This window comes from Brachyistius frenatus, unplaced genomic scaffold, assembly GCF_029030835.1.
Source record: "Brachyistius frenatus isolate BFR_SWC_R1_liver_20210118 unplaced genomic scaffold, ASM2903083v1 Contig_115, whole genome shotgun sequence".
NCBI lineage: Eukaryota > Metazoa > Chordata > Actinopteri > Embiotocidae > Brachyistius > Brachyistius frenatus.
This window is the reverse complement of record NW_027210714.1, coordinates 478,870-500,341: the sequence shown is the minus strand read 5'-3', so window position 1 is coordinate 500,341 and position 21,472 is coordinate 478,870. Positions and strand designations below refer to the sequence as shown.

Sequence of the window (21,472 nt, the reverse complement as noted above, 5' to 3'; positions counted from 1 at the left end):
GCAAACATGGCTGGAGGATTTTGGAACGAGAGGATGACAGCAGCTGCAGATTAGGGGAAAAATGTATTTTACCATGTTGATATCCTCTAAGTTTCTTCTGTGCCATATGAATTGATTGTTTTGTACACATACACCTGTCATGGCTCCTCATTCCTTCTAAAAAAAACAACAAAACAACAAAACAAAACAAAAAACTTTTCTCAGCACTACAGCTGCTGCTGGAGGGAAGGCATGTGCTATGTGGCAGATGGGGTGGCAAGATTGCCAGTAGCAGGCTTCCCTGACCTTTACACCCCCAAAATTGAAATGAATGTTAAAAAACAGAAGGACAAACAACACTGGCTGCATTCAGCTAGACGCTGGTCCCAACAAACAAATGAGTCCCCTCCGGCATTTTTCACATCCCAGCTGTAGTCTCTGACAAGCCACTCCGTGATGCCGCTTTGTGCAGGGGGCAGACTAATACCTCTAGTTGATGTGACAAAGGCTGAGCTTCAAAGTATTTATCACTGTGCAACACATCTGCTTGGATTGGACATCTTCCATTATGTTGGCTGCGGACAGACGAGCGGCCAATTGTGCAGCTGGTCATCTGCAATACTGATTATTCACCATCTGACATTTATACTCACAGTCCTGTGATGAGCGGTGGCGAAAGGTGAACCGCAAGTGGCTCCGGTTCACGTCTTCAATAGGAATAGCCACCTGAGATAAGAGACAGAAAGGGAGGCTTTGACATCCATACCATAAACACACACTCACAAAACCGATTTTAATGACATGAAGAAGTGTATGTGATTTTGTAGAAAATGAGTGTAAAGCTGTCTTTTAGTGTCACTGATGAATAACTTCACATTTCTACACAAATCGGATGCACCACGTTAACTATTTATTTCGCTGTATGATTTAAAAAAAAAAAAAAAAAAGGAACAGTTTCAGAATATTTTGACCATCTCTTCATTTCAAGGGTGGTATGAGGGTCAAGGTGGAAAAGAATAACTAAGGGCGAAAAAGAAGAAATAGCAAAGCTGTAGAAGTAAGCACAAATACACACCTTTATTGTTTCAAACCACCGTGGTTGCTTCACTTGATAGTAGATGACGGACTTGTACTCATTGATACCTTCATCTCCAGCCCCGGGGAAGATCACATTCTAGACAAGAAGACAGAAGAAAAAAGACACACACTTATCAAGTAATCAAACACTTTAACTGGTTGTGCTTTCTTAGCTTTTAAGTCCATTTAAAGTGGCAAAGTCGTGATGACTGGACTATTATCACTCAGTCAAAACAGCACACTCACAGCATGTGGAAAATCGACTGGCACTTTCATAAAATATAGTCCCCAGAGAGGAAAGCTTTAATCCCGCAGAATGGCCTTTAAAAGTGTTGATGCACTTTATGCATGAACACCTGTCGGCTGCCAATCTCATGACATCATTGTGGAAGTAAGAAATAAATTAGAAATCAATTATTTAAAGAAGGAGCTGCAGGGGCTCCCATGCAGCGGGAAGTGGCGGGGAGGCCAGGCACAGGGAAGCACACCAGCTGGTGCGAATGAATCCAACCATGTAAATTGGTCTTCCTCGTGGGTCCCCTGCGTTTCTCCAACAGGTCAGGGTGTGTATGTAAAATACTATGCGCCCCACGAGGGGACTTGGCACGAGGGACGCAATAACAGCGGATGGCACGCACTCCTTGTTTTCTATCAATCTGTGCTCAGCCAGCCCACCCCTTTCCTCCCACTACTCCAGCTGACTCCCTGGCCCGCGAGTGTACTGCTGCTGAAATACTCCTACACTAATGGCTTCTGACAACCAGCAATTACATATAATAACACCCCCCATCCCCCCTCAGCCATGCTGCGCAGACATGGGGGGCAGGTGCTCTGCGGCCAGGATTCCTGACAGTTTCGGATTTTGGAGTGGGGGGGGGCCCTGAGGTCTAGCTGCAGGTGAGAGGGTTTTTTGGAGGTGTGCTAATATGTCAAGGTGACAGGAAGTCACTGTTCAGCCTCTCGCATCACAAATCCTGTTAGAAGGAGAGGGAGGATGTCAAAGTCCACAGAGACTGTAAAAAAATGGAGGAAGCCTGAGATAGAGACAGAAAAACACCCAGAGAAGCCACAAAAAGTAAAATTTGCAAAGTAAACCTTTAAAAAAAAAAAAACTAGCCTCTAATTGAACAATTACATTTTGATATTTCAAGTGTCTGGTACAGTATATGAAGGCTTCTTCATGTTATGACATAAATGGTGCGATCAAAACAACACTTTTTCGCTCCCTGAGGTTAAGGGGCACTAAAAGGAACGTCTCTACTATCAAAGATCATACTGAAACCGCTTCAGGCATTAAAGTGACAGAGTAGAAGTGACAGCGCCTCTCATCTCAGAAACCGAATTTCCTTTCAGCCACTTAAAACCCAGGAAGGAAGAGAGAGAATTTAACCAATTAGCGCTGATCCCTGGAGAGCTGAACAGATGAGATACAGCATTTATGCGAGAAGTTATAAGACGAGATGTTGAAGGGCGCTCCGGCACTGCGAGACTAACATGAGCACAAGTTTTCGAGTTGATCGATGTCTCTTGATCACTGTTGACCTTTGTCACCGACTAATCATCACATCCCAGAGGATTTGACAGCCGTGAATACAGATGTACAGTTAAATGTTCTACTGACACTGACTGAGAAGTTTGATCAATTTCAGGTTTTTATAGCAGTTTTTGTTTAAGTTTATTCTCCTATTAGTTTTGGTATCAGTGAAATAACTCATCATCGTGGTACCAGCGTGAGAAAGAAAATCAGTCCAACCTGTTCGCTATTCATGCATATAATATATGCAAAGGGTTATACTATAATAAAACACTGTGTAGTTGTTGGTAAATATTTATATGGACACATGGCATCCTAATCCTACAATATAAATAAAATTACAACAAAAAAGGAGATTAGTCCTCTTCTTACAAGATATCTAAAAAAAAATAGGGTTGTCAGTGTACTGCATGATAAATACTGCAATTGCAACATCAAACAATGAACAACATGAGCTTACTTGTCAAGCAGCAAGACAACCAAGCAAGTCTGTAGTCAAAGATCCTGTACCATCTGACGGAAGACATGTTCATCACTCCTTGGTGCTACTTCAGAGCTGCGGTTACAGTATAATCAGCACTAAACTGCACTTCCTCAGCGTGCTGGGCCAAATCATTAAGTAAGCCCCTCAACCCAGGGGGTCAATATAATTGACGCAGGCAAGGGTGATCGAGCTCTCTTCCGATTCACTGTTCGAAGGAAGACTCCTCACAACCGCAGATCTGTCAACTAAAAACACTCCTCTATTCAGTCTCACTCCAAGTAAGAACATATACACTGTTAACAGCAGAAAGTGAGTGAATTTAGAACAAAATCCATGAAACTAAATATTAGGTACCTTAACTGAGTGCCAACTGTGGCCCCAAAAATCCAGATAAAAATGTGACCAAAAGTCACAACAGTCCTCTTTTGCAGACATGCTCATGTCCAACTGCTCGAAACCTCAAACATCATCCCTTAACTGATGGCCTCTGCAGAACAAGAGCTAGAATCAACCACCTACATACTGATTCATACTTGATTATTTGTGGTCTTACTGGTTTGATTTTATGGAAAGAATTCAGTGCAATTCAAGGTATTAAACTGCAAAATCTGATGTCATATTTAGTCATATTGAAGGCCTCCAAAAGATATGACTGAAATTGAAATAGTTAATTGCTGACCACCACCAAAATATGATTAACCAAAATGTAATGTCTGTGCCAAGACATTTCATTTCTTAATTTCATTCAAATAGATTTACAACATTTTCAGTCTTCATTAGCAGAGGTAATTACACCAGAAAGAAAATGCTGATTCCACATATCTCATCATTGTCCACCGGGCTTGGGTCTGTAACGGGCTCAAACAGTGGCGAGTCAAATTTTAAGGCTATCAAACACAAAGCAACAATATTGCATTGTGTCACTTCTGACAGGCGGCAAAGGCATACAGTCGGGCCTGTGTATCACACTGCTTTATAGGAGTCCTGGTCAGTTAAGCAGCGCGCTGAGCAGTGCGAGATTAAAGAAAGCCTGGTAAATCACAGACTGTCGGAGAGAGCGATTGGCTGCAGCACTTGTGTCCTGAATGCTGAGAGTGAGCTGAACCCAGGAAAAATACCAAAGCAGGAAGTTAATATTCCTCGGTCGTACCTCCAGCTTCTTGCCGTCCTCGTCGTAAACGGACATCGTCACCTCGACGTTTTTGGGCGTCGTCTTACTCCCCTTGTCGAAATCCCCCTGAACGAGAGTCACGTAGATGTCATTTCGCACGTCACCTTTAGGAACGAGAAACGGGAAGTGAGAGGTCTTTACGTGGTTTATACATTTTATATGCATACGTGAACATTACATCTGGCTAAATAACATATTTAATGAGGTATGGTATGTTTTGTCATGTATCTCTCCCCTGCGAAGTAGTAGATACAATTTTTTTTAATGACTTTCTGAAAGAATAAAGTGTTCGGGGAGAGGCCCTTTAAAACAATCTCACCTGGCATGATGATCTCGGGAAAGCCCATCTTGCGAGCCACGGCTGTCGATCGGTCCACCAGGTGAGGGAAGTCCTTCCTTATCTGATGGATGTCTCCAGGAAGCAGCTTCAGAGTCACCCACAGGCCTGGTGATGCATTTAAGGCGAGGAAAGGGAGGAACAGAGATAACGTCATGAGGAGAAAAGTGATAACCGCCCTCAGGAAAATAAAAAAATTTTTAAAAGAGATTTCGTTGTGCGCTTTCTACTCTCAGTCCTTAAAGTGACATGTAATAGCTCGTGGGGAAAGGCACTAAATAGAAGTTAACCTACGGGATGCGATTAGGAAAACATAGTTGGGGAAGTGTGTGTGTTTTTCTCATGCTCGGAACAAAGTCTGGAGTCGTAAGTAAGTAGTTACTGAACAAAATATGTAATCCAAGTGTTGAGACCAGCTGGTTGATGCCTGCTTTCACTCCTATCTGACAACTAATTTAGCATAAACCTGGGGTCTCTAACCAGTAGCTACTAGTTAAATATGTGTGTTGAGTATCTATTTGTTATTGTTCACATAAAAGAAGCTTATTCAGCTTGTTTGGGTGGAGCTCAGCTGTGTTAATAAAATGTTACTAAACATGAGCAGCTCTCGGACACTTAAATTTGGTAAAATTAGCTCTCGGAGGGAAAAAAAAAAAAAAGATAGGAGACCCCTGGGCTAAACAATACATACCATTGATAAAGTAAACAGAAGTGGAACTGTTGTGCAATGACAGTGCTAGAAAAAAAAGTTAAAATGTTTCTCCATAATAAAGAAACAACTACCATTGATACAAACATTTGAAACCACTTTCTCTTTTCTATTCCACTGCAAAATTCATGATAATGAATCTGACCCTTCTTTTTAGGCTCTTTGTTTTTACATGAGACCAAGTGTCATTTCTGGTAGAATATTAAAAAAAAATCCCAGACTTAAATAATTGCTCTCAGAAATCCTGTGAGTGTAAAACTCTGTGGCTCTGAATAATTCTGAAACAAAAGGGTGACTTTCATGGGTCATTTTTTTTTTTTTTTTTTAACAATTTCACACCAGCGGCTGCTCATGGTTGAGGGAAAAGCTGCTTGTCTCTTTATTGGGAGTTGCATGGTGAGCCAGCTGCAGCCTTGTAAGCTCATTTTAAAGGTGGCATCACTCCCTCTTAATATTCTCTCAGGGAAAACAAAGGAGCCCTTTTAGAACAAGACATGGCATAAAAAAAGTGTCCAATTAAAGCAGTGGGTAGTACGCCCATTCGCAGGCCACTGAAATGAGTGGTCCTTGTTAACCTCAGAGGCTTTATTCAATTTCACTTTCCGGGCCCCACATTGTTATGAGTGACACATCCCTCACTCGCGTAGCTGGAAGCCTTTTGATATGCGAGCATGACCGAAACAGCTGCTATCAATACTCCGCTGTTCTTCCCAGCGTGGGTCGGAGCAGCCCTGACATTTATCCAAGTACATCTTCATCGGGCATGACAATACCACAGAGGCTGTCATGTTGTTGTTGTTGTTGTTGCTGTTGTGGTTGTTGTTGTTGTCTCTCCCTCCAATCCACCCCCTCCTCCTCCAAGCACAAATCCCTTTGATGGCAAAGGTTGTTCCTCTAACCACACATGTCAAATCATTGAGAGCTTCTCTTTGCAGAAGACTCATCAGCTTAATTAACAGCTGGATTACTTGGATACTGTGGTCATGGTGATGTGAGCAACTATTTATAGGAAGTGCAGGGACTTATTGTGTGAACAAATTATTTCTTATTATAAAAGATTTATATTTTCACTGCCCTGCCATTATGTTGGGGCTTTTAGTACTTTGTACGATCTCAACGGCTCAGCAAGATGTAGTTAAGGTTGAACTTTGCATGTTTTATGTTACCTTCTCACCTTTGTTACAATTTGAGCCTTCCTTATGGGGATTTTTTTTTTTTTGTACATAATTAGCAGAGACAAATTAAGAAAAAAGAACATAATATAATGGCTCTTGATGAAAGTCAAGTCAAGAGCAGCCATTGACGAGCTGAACTAAAGTGCATGCCTGTTATTACGCTGTTTGCTTGCGAGTAAATATTAAAGGAAGGAGGTGAAAGTCGCCGTTTTTAAATGGATTTTCTTTTAATTCTATCAATGTTTTGACATGTATTGCATTCTTTGGAAACTCTTTAATGTTCTACTGATTTATAAAATTATAAATTAGATGACTGCCTCAGCATTATGAGTGTTTTGGCTTTGCCTACTTCATTTACTGCCCCCCGACTCCAAGCTCTTTTAACCATTCGAAGAGCTGAGGCGACTTGTCTTAAATCAAAGCACTGTTTGGGATTTGGTGACTTAACCGACTAAAAATCTTGATAAACATGAGAGCATGCCATTTTCAGACCCAGTTTGAACTTATTCTAAAAATGAATAGACAGATATTTTCTTGATTAAAGTCTGACAGTAGAGTGGTGAGTTTCTTACTTGACCTTGGCTGCTGTGTTTGAACTTTGCACCGTACCTTGGCCCTTGTGATTGACCTCTTTGGCGGTGATAACTTTGTTGATGACTGTCTGGAGGAAGTCGTTCTCCCCTGCCACCCTGGGTGAGAAACGGGAGATGTTGAGCTGCTTGTGGCGAATGGCATCATCCAACGCTAGCCTGCAGTATGCACACAACAGGCAAACACCACAGAGAGGAGGAAGAGATGGCAGGAAACGGAGGAGGAGAAGGAGGAGGAGGAGGAGGAGAAGGAGGAGGAGGGCAGGAGGGGCCACAAAGTGATGGTTGTGAGGAGGGGAGTGGGATCAAAGGGAGACAGAGAGAGACACACCGAAGAGTGATGCGAATACCATGACAGACATGAAGCCACTTGTTAGCAGTTAACAGTGAGGCAGGATGGGTGATGACAGAAACACACAGAGAAATCATCATTTAGGAAATGAGGCCCATTCAGCATCTACAGAGCCACTGAATCAGTGGGAAGCTCGGTGTGCCCACCATCAGGTCTTGAAGTGTTTTCAAAGTGGGAAACTTAAAATAAAAACCGAAGAACACATCCAGTCCCAGACACACAGTGTCACTCTGGTCTAGATGAGACAAACACTCGAGTATATTTTCTACTCCATTCATGTGTAGACAGTAAGGACTGTAAAGAACTGACGTACAGAGCATCAGAAAGTAGCAGCCGTGATCTGGTAAGCACCACATGTGTGGCAGCTGAAATGTGTGCGACTGGCAGAGAAGGGAGAAGAAGAAGAGCGTGGAGGAGAGGACAGTGGTGATGTCAACATGGTGATGTCCTTCAGAGCGGCTTCAGTACCTCCAACCTTGAGTCCACAACCAATCCAAGCAGGGATATACAATAGCGAGCAAAAGATTCGAACATTCATGGGACAGGCACAATACATGTTTGTTTTTTTCTTTAATTTGCAATTATACAAATTTTGTATTTTAGTAATTTGATTTAAAAACAAAAAAAAACAAAACACAAAAAACCCCACTAAGACAAACACAGTGGGATATTATAAGACTATTCAAGGCTTATATTTTGAAATTCAAAAGAGGACCAGAAGTACGTTATTTTCATTAAGAAATGTTCTAAATAGTTTTTAATATGATTAATGGATTAGTCATTTATTCTTTAAAATGTCAGAAAATAGTGAAATATTTTAGAACTATATCCAAACTTCTTGGAGCCCAAGGTGACGTCTTTGAATTAATGGTTTTGTCCGACTGACAGTGATGATATAAAACACAGGAGAGCCGTAAATCTTCTCATCTGAGATTAGATGCAATTAATTTTCTGTCAATCGCCTAATCGATCATTTCGGGACAGCCTGATATTTTCCTACATATGGATTATCTAAATGTGACAGCGATGTGGTCAATTCTGCCTCAGACCTACAAGTAAGTAGAGTTTGGAAAAACAAGACAGTATGCCAGTAAGTTTCTGATCTGTCAAACCCATTTCTGAAAGCCATTTCTGTTTGGATGCCAGAAATTTTTCCAAATTACATCTGTGTCAAACTCTCGAAATGGTTCCTTCACTTCTTGCCTCTGCTGGCCTTGAGAAACCCATCCAATAATGGGCTGCGGAGCTGCTATTTCAAAACGTATTCGGTGTCAAATATTCACACATTGTGGTTGTGGACATAAATAACCTCGAGTGGAACCTGTTCTTCTTTCCACGCTGCGAGGCTCTACTTTCCATGATTTATACTCACAGATCATACCATTAAGTGAGGTGATCTGCTAGCTAAACTGCCAGAATCTGAGGCATTTTAAATTATGCAAGAAATCCCGTTCAGGAAAAGGTTACTGACTCTGTGCACCGTCCTACAAAAATGCTACCAGTTAATGAGATTGCTTTAATTGAGTCAGCAGGGAATAGAGAGGGTGCTACAGTCTTAAACTCCCCCACTAATCTGATGTCAAGGATTCAAACGAAACAAAAAATACAACTGCTGTGTCTCTGATGTACTGTACATACTCAAAATGATGGAAATAAAGTGTAAGAGAAGAAAATATAGCAGGAATACATCAGCCTCGCTATCTTATGCAACATTATCCCAAACTTAAAGGAACTCTGCAGAGTGAGATGTATTTCGTGCTGCAGCACGATGCACTTACGGCTGAAACGGGATAAAGTGCTGCTTGTCCTCATCGTCCATTTTGCCCGTTATGATGTCGGTGACATCCATTACTGTGAAAAGACAAAGAGACGGCGGCTTAAAACAGTCTCAAAGCCTGCCGAGTGTAGCATCGCTGTGAAAGAGACGGAGATTACGCCATGGTGTTCGGCCACATCGGGGGGGGCGGAGGGGTTCAGAGTGGTCCCAACCGATGTTGGCTTTTTCTTTCAAAAAGTAGAACAAGTCTTTGGAAGTTAAAGGAGCTGCGTGTAGGATTTAAAGGCGTCCAGCAGCGAGGATTCAGATTGCAACCAACTGGATACCTCTCTCCTCACCTTCCCCTTCAGTGTGTACAAGATGAATCTACAGTGGCTACAAAACCCTCTCTAGAGCCAGTGTTTGGTTCGTCTGTTCTTCTTTACAAACATGGCGGAGCATCATAGCACACTCTGTGGAAGAGGACACACTCCCTATTGCAGATATGAAGGCCTCATTCAGGCAGTGCTTCTTAACACATTTTTTCCTTGCCATTAAGTCGCGACCCAAAGTCATTTTAATTTATTTCACAGAAAAATTGTGTAGGGATACTTAATTGCTTCATGCACTGCTAAAAAAAAAAAACCCACAGTGGAATACAGCCCAAAAAAGTGCAATAGTGCAAGTGCAAATAGGGATACAAAAAAAAAAAAAAACAGTTAAATGAAAGGCTGGCTTACCCTGAATTACAGACATATATGCTTTCCACAAAAAGTTTAAAACGTTTTTTTCCATGCACACTTTTGCGACCCACTCAAAACAACCTCCTCAACCACCAGTTGAGAACCACTGTTTTAAGGTAATGTAAACACAAAGATTCTGATTATACACGAATGAAAACATTATTATGAATATTATTTTCCATTTCTGCCAACAGATCCCTCTGAATCCTACAAACTGAACCTTTAAAAACACAATGGCAAAATCTCCACACTTAAAATGTCTTTACATTTTGCAATAGCAGTCCCTGCAATGTACACAGCAAGATCTTCAGGTGAAGTCACATTTTGCTTTGTGATAAAAAAAATATTAATCAGAGTAATCATACAATGTCAACAGTGTATCACTACAATGCGATATGCGATATTATACAAAATGGGATGATGCTATACCATTTGAATAACGACTCCTCCGGTTTCCACAACACAAGATGCATCAAGGCAAACAATGTTTCTTTTTGCAGAGTTTTGCAGACTCAAATTTGAGTCTGAAAAAGCTGGCTGCAATTTACAGACAAACAGGAAACATGTTCTTGAGTTTGTCTGATTTATGGATTACAACTGAAGTGAACGAGAAATTAAGCCAATATTTAAAGTGATTGATGCTAGAGCGACCTCATCCTTACTCTTCCTAAAAATGAGCAAATCTCAAAAATTAGCCTTTCCATCATGCTGTGTACAGCGACAATGATGATGATGTCTAAAGATAGGCCATCATAAATCAGGCTGTCATTTACCTTCCCTTCAAGTGGCACTGGAGAAAGAGACACTGAGAGAGGGGCATCATTTTCTCTGTTGGATAACTGTGGGCAAAACGCCAATCTAATTAGTTTACGATGCGCCTGGCAGCTTACCAACAGGAGATGAATCAGAATATAATTCTTCTCTCTGCTTTAGCCAGATATCTCGGAATTTTAGCCAAATATATTTACTCAACCCAGCAAGGACTTTGGCACAATACTTACTTTTAACTTACTTTAAGAGGCAAAACAAGGTATCTGTTCTCAATACTTAGACACTGTGATTGATTCTGGGATAATCAGTGTTTACAAAAGGCAGCTTCTAAAACTTTAATAATTTTTTTTTTTTTTTTTTACAAAGTCTATGTGCTGTCTGCTTTACCTGCCACTCCGAAGGGCCGTCGCAGACCTGACGTCAGCTTCTTGGTGTTGTTGTCTCGTAGCTCCATGCGTCCCACTCTGACAATCTGACACACAAAGCTGATCTTCTCTCTCTTCAGATCTTCACTGCCCAAGTCCTGAAAAGGGAAAGGAAAGTTATGAAAAAACTGCCGATGCTGTCGCCTTAAAAGTCAAGACACAATGAGTTACACTTTGGGAAGACAAAATCTCAAGATTTTATGATCAGATTGTATAACATGGGATTAAAAAAAAAAAAAAAAAAAAACATCTGGCAACAGCTTTTATCTAGGTTGCAGCAGCGGTAGGGTGCTGATCAATTAATAGCACTTTCATGGGTGAAGATGAGTTTGTGCAGGGGGCAATTGTATTGAGAGAAAATGTTTTACCACAGATTGCTTCAGCAACATCTGTGATTGTGTCCACAGATTCATTTCCCGGTGGGCAATACCTTCCAAAACTAGCAGAGTGCTCCCAGCGGAGTCACGCTGACCCTTCTGTCCTTGGGCTTCCATTAGATAGAGGTGACTGCCTCGGTAAATACATACAGAAAGCCGGGCTCTTTCTGAGAGAGCTTAACAAATACAGGCTCCGCAAACAGGCTCCCACAAGCCTCATAACATGGCTGAATAAACAGTGAACTCAGGCGAGTGCGCACACACGCACACACACACCACACACACACACACACACACACACACACACACACACACACACACACTCACCGTGAAGACCGCCCGCAGATTATGAAGCTGGTCAATGTCTTTCACCAGACCTGAGCTCGACCATTTCACCAGGTAGTTTTCACTGTGAGGGAGATGATGGAAGAAAAAGCATGACTCATTGTTAGGATCTGTCCCGTCAATTTCTCATATTCACGATGAGATATTAATGATACGGTGAATTCAGACTTTCAGATGAATTGCATTAAAAAGTTTCCTTCAAAGCTGCAGAAGTCAAAATAATAATATAGACATCGGTCCACATCGGAAAAAAAATACATGACCGATGCTGGATGGAAAAGTAACCTTCCACAGCTGAGCTGCTCTACTTGCTGTCAAAATCCTGTAACAACAGCAAATTGCTGGTCAGCAGGCGGAACCTCTTCTGGCATGCGTGCGTGCGCATGTAAGAAAAGAAAAGCAAGCAAGAAAAGAACAAAAACAAAAAAAAAGACAGCGAGAGGACTGAATATGTACTTATGGGTTTACCTGACGAACTTGGAGTCCACTGGGTCGTAGAGCGACATGAGCACCTCTGCGTCCTCGCCAATCTTACACACCACATTCTTCAGAGTCACGAAGAGGGCAAAAGCTGGTGTGGAAGCAAACTTCGCTTGCCTTGTCAGATCAATATTCTGCTTCTGAGACTTGCCAGAGAAACAGAGGTATCACAGTGAACATTGAGTGTTCTGACAGAGTTTTCTGCCACATGCAGACAGGTCTCAGGCCGGCGTCGTTCGAACAACGAGCCGATAAACATCACCGACGGATGGAAAGACAGACACTGTACATAAGCGTGGCTAGTAAGTGCATATTGGATTAATTAATGTCAGATAATGCCTGTGTTAAAAGCAAGATTTAACTATGTCTACGAATCCATCAGTATTCAATTGTAATGTATTACACCACGCTGAATAAAAGGCCTTTACATTCCTTTCATTTCATCTCCAGGACTGCATCTACAGTAAAAAAAAAAAAAAAATTACAAAAATGAAACTATTGCCTGGTTTCTTAGATGACCTTCAAAAATATGCTGGGGCCACATCATTAATATTTATCATGTTGACCTGGACACTGTCTTATTGCCCATGCATATGCAATAAAGACCCCTGAAAGAAAAGGTCGCGTAAGATGAGAGCACATAACTGCAGGGCATTTAGCGTCTGGCACTCCCCTGCATGCTACCAACCGACATTCAGGTGTGGGATGTCACTGATACGCCAAGCAAAATAAAGTGGGAATCTGGCTGACTTCCTGACTTCCTGACTTTCTCAAGCATCTTTGTGTAGCAGGAGAGGCCCCATTTCTCCCTTCTTTTTCACAAAAGTTGCGCAAATGCCAAAACTCCATTCCTGATTAAAAGTTCAGGCGTGCGAGTCATGTCTTTGGAAGGAAAAATAGCATAACGGTCTGTATAGTTTTTTTGCAACAGTGCAAATCACTGAAACAAATTGCATTCTTGTTTTTTCAATCAATGGAAATTTGGTCGGATGAAAACAACCAAATCTAAAGGAGTGTTTTCATTAACTCTTTCCACAAATATACAACCAGTAAAAATTTTTTTTGTGAAGATTGGCAACAAGGCCCATTCAGTGAAGACGCCACCTCGTACCACTCAGACTAAAATGGATGCAGCAATGTTGTGCTTTCTTTCTGCTGCATCAAATTTGGTAGAGCTGCAGTTGGAGATTTTTAGAACAGGTTCAATAACATCATTGTTTACTGACTCCTTGTCCTTGGCCATCTAATTTACAGCTTTGATTCGTCTGAAGTATAACTGTCAACCTTTGCTGGAGTTTTCCAAATGTCACTCTCCTGTTATAAAACAAGGAGAGTTTGTATTTTTCAGACTTCATTCAATTGTCTCTTAACCAGTGCTGCATCAAAGCAAATGTCAGTGTCAGAGTGCACGTGCTCACAATCAAAGAGATTGAACAACTTTGACCTGAATGGGAGGCGTGCCAGGAAAAAGCTTTTGCTGTCCAAAAAGAGCAATAGAGCAAAACTACAATTTGTCACTGAACATGTCAGCGAAGAACAGACCTTTGGAATAATGTGCTCCAGGCATATGAATCAAAGATAAAGTAACAGTAACATTAGACATGTTTGGTGCAGACAGCTTTTCAGAAGAAGAACCTTATACAAGCCAGGAAACACAGTGATGGAGGTAGTATGGTTTGAAGTTGCTTTTTTTCTGTCTCTGGGACTGGGTAGCTTGCATTCATTGATACAACTATTAAATCTGCTTCCCATTGAGTCTTCTAAAATACTGCAAGGACATATGTCCAAAAGTTGAAGCTCAACCCTCCCTGAATGGATTTTGAATGTATTAGTTGTCAACATTTTCAGCAAACTGATATCAGAGATGCAAACTGTTTAAAAGAAGTAATTTACAATACTGAGGGTGTACTTAGATTCTTCCCGGAAATTTTTTTTTTTGGATTTGATACACTTTATTAATCCCCGAGGGGAAATTTCTTCACTACAGCAGGGGGGCTCTCAGGGGGGAGATGCTGCAGCAGGCTGCCACTAGCGTGGCGCCAGGTAACCTGACCTGAGATGCATGTTTTTGGATGATGGGAGGAAGCCGGAGAACCCGGAGAGAACCCACGCAAACACAGGGAGAACATGCAAACTCCGCACAGAAAGGCCCAGGACCGGATTCGAACCCGGAACCTTTTTTGCTGTGAGGTGACAGTGCTAACCACTGCACCACCGTGCCGCCACCCAAAATGTTACACCTATTGATATTTTTGTTATGAACAAATGACTGAAAAAGCTTATTGTCCTTGTGATTGTGATCAAGTAGATCATTTTCGATGGCATGTACTGACTTTTTCACAAGTCTGTAGAAAAGGTTGTGAAAAACCCTTCCACTTTTCTTTTTTTCATGATGCAAACACTGTAATTGCATCTGTTTGAGTGGCTGAGATTCAATGAGACTAAAAGAACAAGATCAAGATGCGAGCACATTCAGATCACGCTGTTTATCCACAATCCAAGCTAAAGAAAACTAAAAAAAAAAAAAATCCCCTCGGGATTAATAAAGTATATACCTACCTACCTACCTACCTACCTAAAGGGTTTTTAGTCATCTTTGATATATTATCTGAAAAAAAGAACAGAGGTCTCGATCCTCTCATGTGTACCTTCTCCTCTTGGATCCGGTCCTCAATTTGTTTGGAGGCAGCCTCATGTGCCCTGAACAGGTTGATGGTGCTGGTGAGCTCTGGGTCCAGTATGTTTCCATCTTTGTCTCTGACCACCAGATCCAGATCCAAGTACCTTACATAAAAATAATGGAAGGAAAATATTGTGAAAATGGAAACAGGAAACATTTCATATTAAAGCTACACTGCCACTCCTGTTGCCTCATTTTGTCCTCATATAATGTCTCCACGGTTTTCTATCAAAGCTCGCCTGTTTTGTTCAACTCTTTCTGCTCCGGAGGGAGTCGGCGAAAGACAACAGCATGCTGCCTACATGCACCTTATGTGTTTCACCAGCTCATCCCTCCCTGCTTCTGCAGGGGCAAAAATTAATTTCTCTACCTGGCCAAAGCTTTAAAGTTTCATCACAGGAACAGAATGGAGCTTCACAATTTTCCTTTTCAACCAATTTTATTTGCTGCAGACACAGCATGAGCTGTCATTTCATGATGGAATGCAGTACAGTTTCCTGAAGCTAAATCCCTCCAGTTTGTTCTCAGGCTAAGCGATGACCTGTCATTCTCTATTGACTGACACTGCTGACCTACTCCAACAAGAGTCATTTTTCCAGAGAGATATGAGGATAAAGCGATATAAGCCACAGGGAGGCAAAGACAAGGCTAAAATACTCTAATGACTTGATCCTCACTTGTTGCCATAGTCTATCTTGGAGGTGACTCTCTGTTTGAGCTCAGTGAGCTCGTCCTGCGGGAGGGTGCCGGAAAGGATCTGTGAGCGCCATTCGATGAGGTCGTAGATCATGTCACGGACAGAGTTGAACATCTCGCGTTTGTCCCCCTGTAAGACAGAACAGCATGGTACATTTTAGACAGGGGAGGAGAATTTACCAATGCAGGGTGCTCTTTTGATGTCACATGTGCACACGGGTGATGCTATACGGATTCCTCCCAATGGTGTCACTCTATTCACCTAATCAACAGGCGTGGTAACGCGCTGAGAAGTATCAACGCAAACATCATCAAATAAGACGACTGCCTGCGAGGTGACATTGCCTCGCAAGTGTTTTCTGAGTAAGGAGGTGTTATGCTATACTTGTCAATGCTCAAGGACACACAGTATATGTGTGCAGATGGATTTACCTGAAGTCAAATTTAGTGAATTTCTTTGACTTGAAACGCCCCCCTCCCCCTCCTCCTCTCCCAAAACAAATACTACAGACTGCTGAATTTCTTATGCAAATAGTAAAACAAATGTTCTACATAGATCAGATATAAACAGGTTGAGATATGTAGCGAGGCATTTTATCTTAGCAGTCAAAAAATTACCTCTATAAGCGCAGATAATTGTGACCGAAAATAACTAGTATTTAACTAAATATTCTCTCAACAGTATCTATGATTAAAATCCTCGTACAAAAAAAAAATATTACCCTCAGATAAATAATAATAATGAGATGAATGAAAATGTAGCAAATATAACATTGACGCACACTATGTTTTCATTTTAAGTGTGCCAACATCTACAGCAACATATATCTGTGATAAGCCCCTATGCTGGATATGCTCTACCACATGCACTGTACATAACATGAGTGTATGTGCGTGAGTGCGCGCGTGTGTGTGTGTGTGTGTGTGTGTGTGTGTGTGTGTGTGTGTGTGTGTGTGTGTGTGTGTGTGTGTGTGTGTGTGTGTGTGTGTGTGTGTGTGCGTTTCCATTTAGTTAGAACAGGCTTGTTTACCACATATAAGTCCCTCCATATTGTAGCCCACTCCCGCAGTGTGGTGGTGACCTCCTGGACCAGGGGCAGCTCGGTGGGGATGACCGTCTCCTTTTGCCTGCAGCGACAGTGAATAAATTAAGACACAGTGATTCCCATCGGCTACTTCCTCTCCACACAAAGACACTTCAGAGATGTTGTGTGAGGACAGAAGGTGAGGAACTCTTTGAGAATATGAGCGTTTCAAAGTCTTTTATCCCAAGGAAAATGATCATGTTTGGGTTGTTAATGTTAATGAATGTCAAAAGCTTTGTTAAAATCCATTAGTGAATAATTCTATGAAAAAGAGAATCTGTTGTGTTCCTCAAGGGTTCTCGGTTGAATTCAATGACTTTGAAGTTGTGCTGTTGTGCTCGTGAAATCAAAGAAGACGGATCAAAACAAAACAGTGCAACAACAAACACACGTCACATCATATCAAGTGGAGACCTTCCCACTGAAACAACCTCCGAGGGCATCTACGTACGCCTTCACAACATTTTATTCAGTCAACAAGGTCAGAAGATAAATTGGGAGGGAAAACTTCTCATCTATTTGTTTTCCCATTTGATTTTTGGTGCCGTGTTCAGTTGTGGTCTTAATAATTGATCATAATCAAGCAATCAATACAATAGAAGTGCAATGAAAGGAAATAAAACAGATCATAAATTCACACGTCATTCAAATGTAGAGAAGTACTAACCCACTGCCCTCGACTGTGGCCTCTTTCAGGTGTATGTAGCATGCAGGAAATACACCCTGCAAGCGGAAGAGATCAAAATATAAACATTATGGTGAAACCGTGTTAATAAGCTGAAGCTCTTAAAACTAAAGCTGTTGAGAGAAAGGTGGAAGTAACAAATAATATAAACGAATAAAATCTTTGTTTATGAGCCGCTCACCTTTTTGGATTTTCTCCTCAGCCTATGGCCTCTGTACCAATCTTATGGAGAAGAAAATTGTGTTAAATGAAACGTTCTTTTTCCCTAAAAAAAAAACAACCCACCTAAAACAAAATAAAATGCACGAAAGTAAACAAGGTTAGTTTAATTAACCATTTCAAAGTAAAAAAAAAAAAAAAAAAAAAGTCATTAAAATTGAAAATAACATTGTGGATAAAACACTTCTTTCACTATGAAACGCAGCAGACAAAGGCCTGCATTTACTGGTACAGACCATCATGGTCATTATTATTAATGTATCACCTTATTAATCATATGTACAAAACTTTGACGAAGCCATCGAGGTAGGAGGGATGACAGGAAAGTAATGTTCAACACTGGCGTGTCAGCTCTGATCACGCTTGGCATCAATAAGCCTGTTCTCACCTTCATATGTCTCAAGTATGTGCACCGTGTCCCCGATCTGCAGTGACAGCTCCTCCTCTCCCCGGGCATCGTAGTTATAGATTGCTGGAGAAGGATGAGAGGGGACAATATAAGAGGAGGAGATATTAAAGGAGGAGGGGAAAAAAAAAAAAAAAAAAAAAAAAGGCAATAAAGTGTTCAGCGGCTCCCTCGTGGCGCTAATTGTGTGCCATTGCGATGTGTAGCAGAGGCATCACACTTATACAGGATGTCCTCCCACACAGTCCGACACGGTGATGGTCGGGCCTGGCACCATCAATGCTGTAATATCAACACATTTCTACCGCCTACTGAAGAGAAACCAATAATGAGGGATAATGCCAAAACAATAATAATGACAGTGATAAATGGGTTTGCTCAAAAGAGGACAGGATAGACAAAGAGGACGATACATTTTGAAAGTTGCTGACAAAACAACATGAAGACGTTTGTCTGGTTCTCTAGTCGTGTGGGGTTGTGCGATTTCCAGGCGTCACCTCAGGTTGTAAACCACAAAACGAGACAACTTGGTCAAAATCTAGTTTAAGGCTGGACCATGTATAAAAGGCTAAAGGGCTTTTCATTTGAAACGGTCAGTGTGCATGAATTCGTTCGTGCCGTAAGTATTGTGCTTAACCAAGTGAGTTTTGATAGCCACCACACGGAAGGACTATGGATCGATGGCCTGTCAGAAAACGTATTGCAGCTCAAGACTGAACGGGAGGCGTCTCCAGGTCGGTCACCTGAAAGTCCAACCGCAGCACCATCAACTGAGAAACACAAGGATGTGATCACACAGAGCCCCGAGGAAATGTCACCCTGACTTTCTGCAATATTTGTTCAGAAGTCCTTTCACATTAATGTCTAAAAGAGTTAAAACTCGGGGGATATTTGGAAAAGAAACAAATCTCTGATGTCAACAAACCCCTTTCGAGTTTTTTCACCAGATGGAAGGAGAACGGTCGAGCTGAAAGAGTGATGTGAGGGAGAACATGACAGTCCCTGCCGTTCTTTTTAGGCCTGAACGACGTGCTGACAGCGGACTGTGAAGGTGTCGTCATGTCATGAAATGTTTTGTGGTTAGTTGTTGCCGTTTTTGCCAAACGTATTTTTGTCCAAATTGTTTATACGGTAAATAAAACACATTACAGGCACTCCCAATATTGGTTGGCAAATTACCAGTGTCTTCTGGCAAGCTTTATGATGTTGTCAAGAAGTAACGGTACGTTGGCATCTCCAGTGTAACATTCATCTATCTAGGTGTACTGAATAAGCTTGAGCAACCAAAGCCTATAATTGTTTGAGACAACTTTAAGATCAAAGCTCCATCCAAAAAGATGTATAAAGTCCATAATGTAAGTGGATGAATGTGGTGTAAGATAACACTTGGGTTACAGGTTTTGCATTATGTCATGAAGAAAAGAAAAAAAAAAAAAAAAAGTCTAAAAACCTCCACAAAATATTCATGCATCTGCATCAAAAACAAACCACTCACCTTCCGGGCCGACAATTCCAACAGATCTGATCAAAATCTGTATTTTGTCATAACCCGCTACCAAGCAGAAAAGAAAAACACATCGGGAGAAAGATATTCATCTCTGACAAACGTAAAAAGCTTTAACCAGAGTCACACAAACAACAACTTTCCTTTTACACTCAAAGACGTCTGAAGAGCCTTTTTCTTCAAGATTACCCAATACAACGCAGGCTATTGTCTGTGAAGCCAATGACTCAACAGTCAACACCCATAGCGTCACACAAGCAGCGTCAAAGGTCCATCAACATGTCAAAGTTGCATTACGTGAGTAAGAGGTGAACAACATGTTGCTTTCAAGCAGCTACGGATAACACCCGTCTTTGAGAAGTTATACAATACGGCACCAGCGGCGGGGACTGCGGCGACAAAGGTGAGGAGAAATGACACAAGTGTTCGTCGATATGCACGAATGCATGTCCTGCTGGGGGAAATGCACGCAGAGCCACTTCGACAGAGGTTTCCTGAGGTGAAAGCCGGCTTAATTAAAAAAAATAAATAAATAAAGAAGAAGACCCTCGCTGCAGTGCCTGCAGCGTTCCCAGCGTGCTGATGGTACAGCTGCCATTTTCTCCCACAATCACCTGCCATCTGAGGAGCTGATTAAAGCTCATTAGAATATCAGGTGGCACACAACAGTTTCCTTTGTCTTTTTTCTTACAGTTGGTTCATTTGGGTTGTTGTTTTTTTTATGTTGGACGATATAAAAAAGTATTTGTGCTTTTGTTGCTGAGGTGAAATCCCTTTATGTAGTCTGCTCTCACACAGGAGATCACAGCATGCCTGACCTAAAACAGATCGTTTACCAGTTAACCTACTAATCACACAAAGAAAGAAATTACAATATTTTTGGCAAGTTCCGGTCATTTGACGTTCAATGGTTCTTCAAATATCAATTAATAATGACCACCAGATCATTTGGAATTATCATCCCGTAGTGAGCAAAAACATAAAAGAATAAAACATCGCAACACAGTTACACAGCAGCTATAATTACAGAGAGCGGAGAACATGTTAACAGTGTAGTGTGCGTCAGCCATAGAAGAAGGCTGGACAAGCTTGAAACACTGTATAACTGATTTAACAAGGCAACATAAAGCAACGTATACAAGGATCCACACGAATAATAACAGCTGAATGACTCGTTCATCAGTTGTTGTTTTTTTTTTTTAATTTTATTAATTATAAAGTAAAAGATTTGGGTAAATTAGTCAGTTATTTGGCATGAGGAAAGGTCTCCAAAAATAATGACGACACGCAAAATCCCAAAGAGGACCACTGGTCAAAGGTCAAGTAGACCCTCTGTGACGGCCTCCGACCGTCTGAATCTAATGTTCAACATTTACACTGTAGCACAAAGCAGGCATCCTTATGATAAATATACAGCGAACCACTTCATCATTTAATGGAGGGCCTGAAATGCGACGTGAGGCCTATTTCATTCAGCCCCGTGTGGTTTTGTTGTCTGCGTGCGCGCGCACACACACACACGCACACACACACACACGGTGCATTTTGTGATCCCCAGAACAATCCAACGAGCCCAGCGAATCCACCAGAACATTACCCGCGGGCTGACAATGGAACAAAGACCCCAGGAAATGAATTCAGTGGTACCACGCCGAGATACAAAAAAGGTACCTACAGGGGTAGAAAGCAACAAAACAATCAAAAGGGAGGTGGGATTAATCTGTGTGGAGGCATCAGAGAGTTGCCTCGCCACTGTCCAGCACGGCGCGCTCAATTAAACTATCATCACGAGTAGCTAGGAAAGCCTATAAAGCCATCAAATGCTGCATCGGTGTCTTTGTTTGGAACTGGGTCACGGGTCCAGCCGATTCGACATTTTATCTAAATAGCAG

At 41.6% G+C, this 21,472-nt stretch overlaps 1 protein-coding gene across 2 annotated transcripts in view; it reads right to left on the bottom strand.

The window, feature by feature from the left end:
- The window catches only part of dock1 (dedicator of cytokinesis 1), a 173,354-nt gene that overhangs the window by 134,793 nt on the left and 17,089 nt on the right, over positions 1–21,472 (bottom strand). The window contains exons 2-16 of one of the 2 annotated variants that reach the window (XM_069713097.1): positions 18,059–18,142; positions 17,633–17,673; positions 17,434–17,489; positions 16,713–16,809; positions 15,663–15,811; positions 14,954–15,089; positions 12,294–12,451; positions 11,808–11,889; positions 11,066–11,201; positions 9,187–9,259; positions 7,076–7,155; positions 4,565–4,690; positions 4,225–4,349; positions 1,055–1,153; positions 633–705 (exon numbers count right to left, since the gene is read on the bottom strand). In XM_069713097.1, the coding sequence (XP_069569198.1) occupies positions 633–705; positions 1,055–1,153; positions 4,225–4,349; positions 4,565–4,690; positions 7,076–7,155; positions 9,187–9,259; positions 11,066–11,201; positions 11,808–11,889; positions 12,294–12,451; positions 14,954–15,089; positions 15,663–15,811; positions 16,713–16,809; positions 17,434–17,489; positions 17,633–17,673; positions 18,059–18,142 (1,515 nt within the window). The remainder of the gene's footprint in view (positions 1–632; positions 706–1,054; positions 1,154–4,224; positions 4,350–4,564; positions 4,691–7,075; positions 7,156–9,186; positions 9,260–11,065; positions 11,202–11,807; positions 11,890–12,293; positions 12,452–14,953; positions 15,090–15,662; positions 15,812–16,712; positions 16,810–17,433; positions 17,490–17,632; positions 17,674–18,058; positions 18,143–21,472) is intronic. The other variant, XM_069713099.1, reaches the window with a different exon arrangement.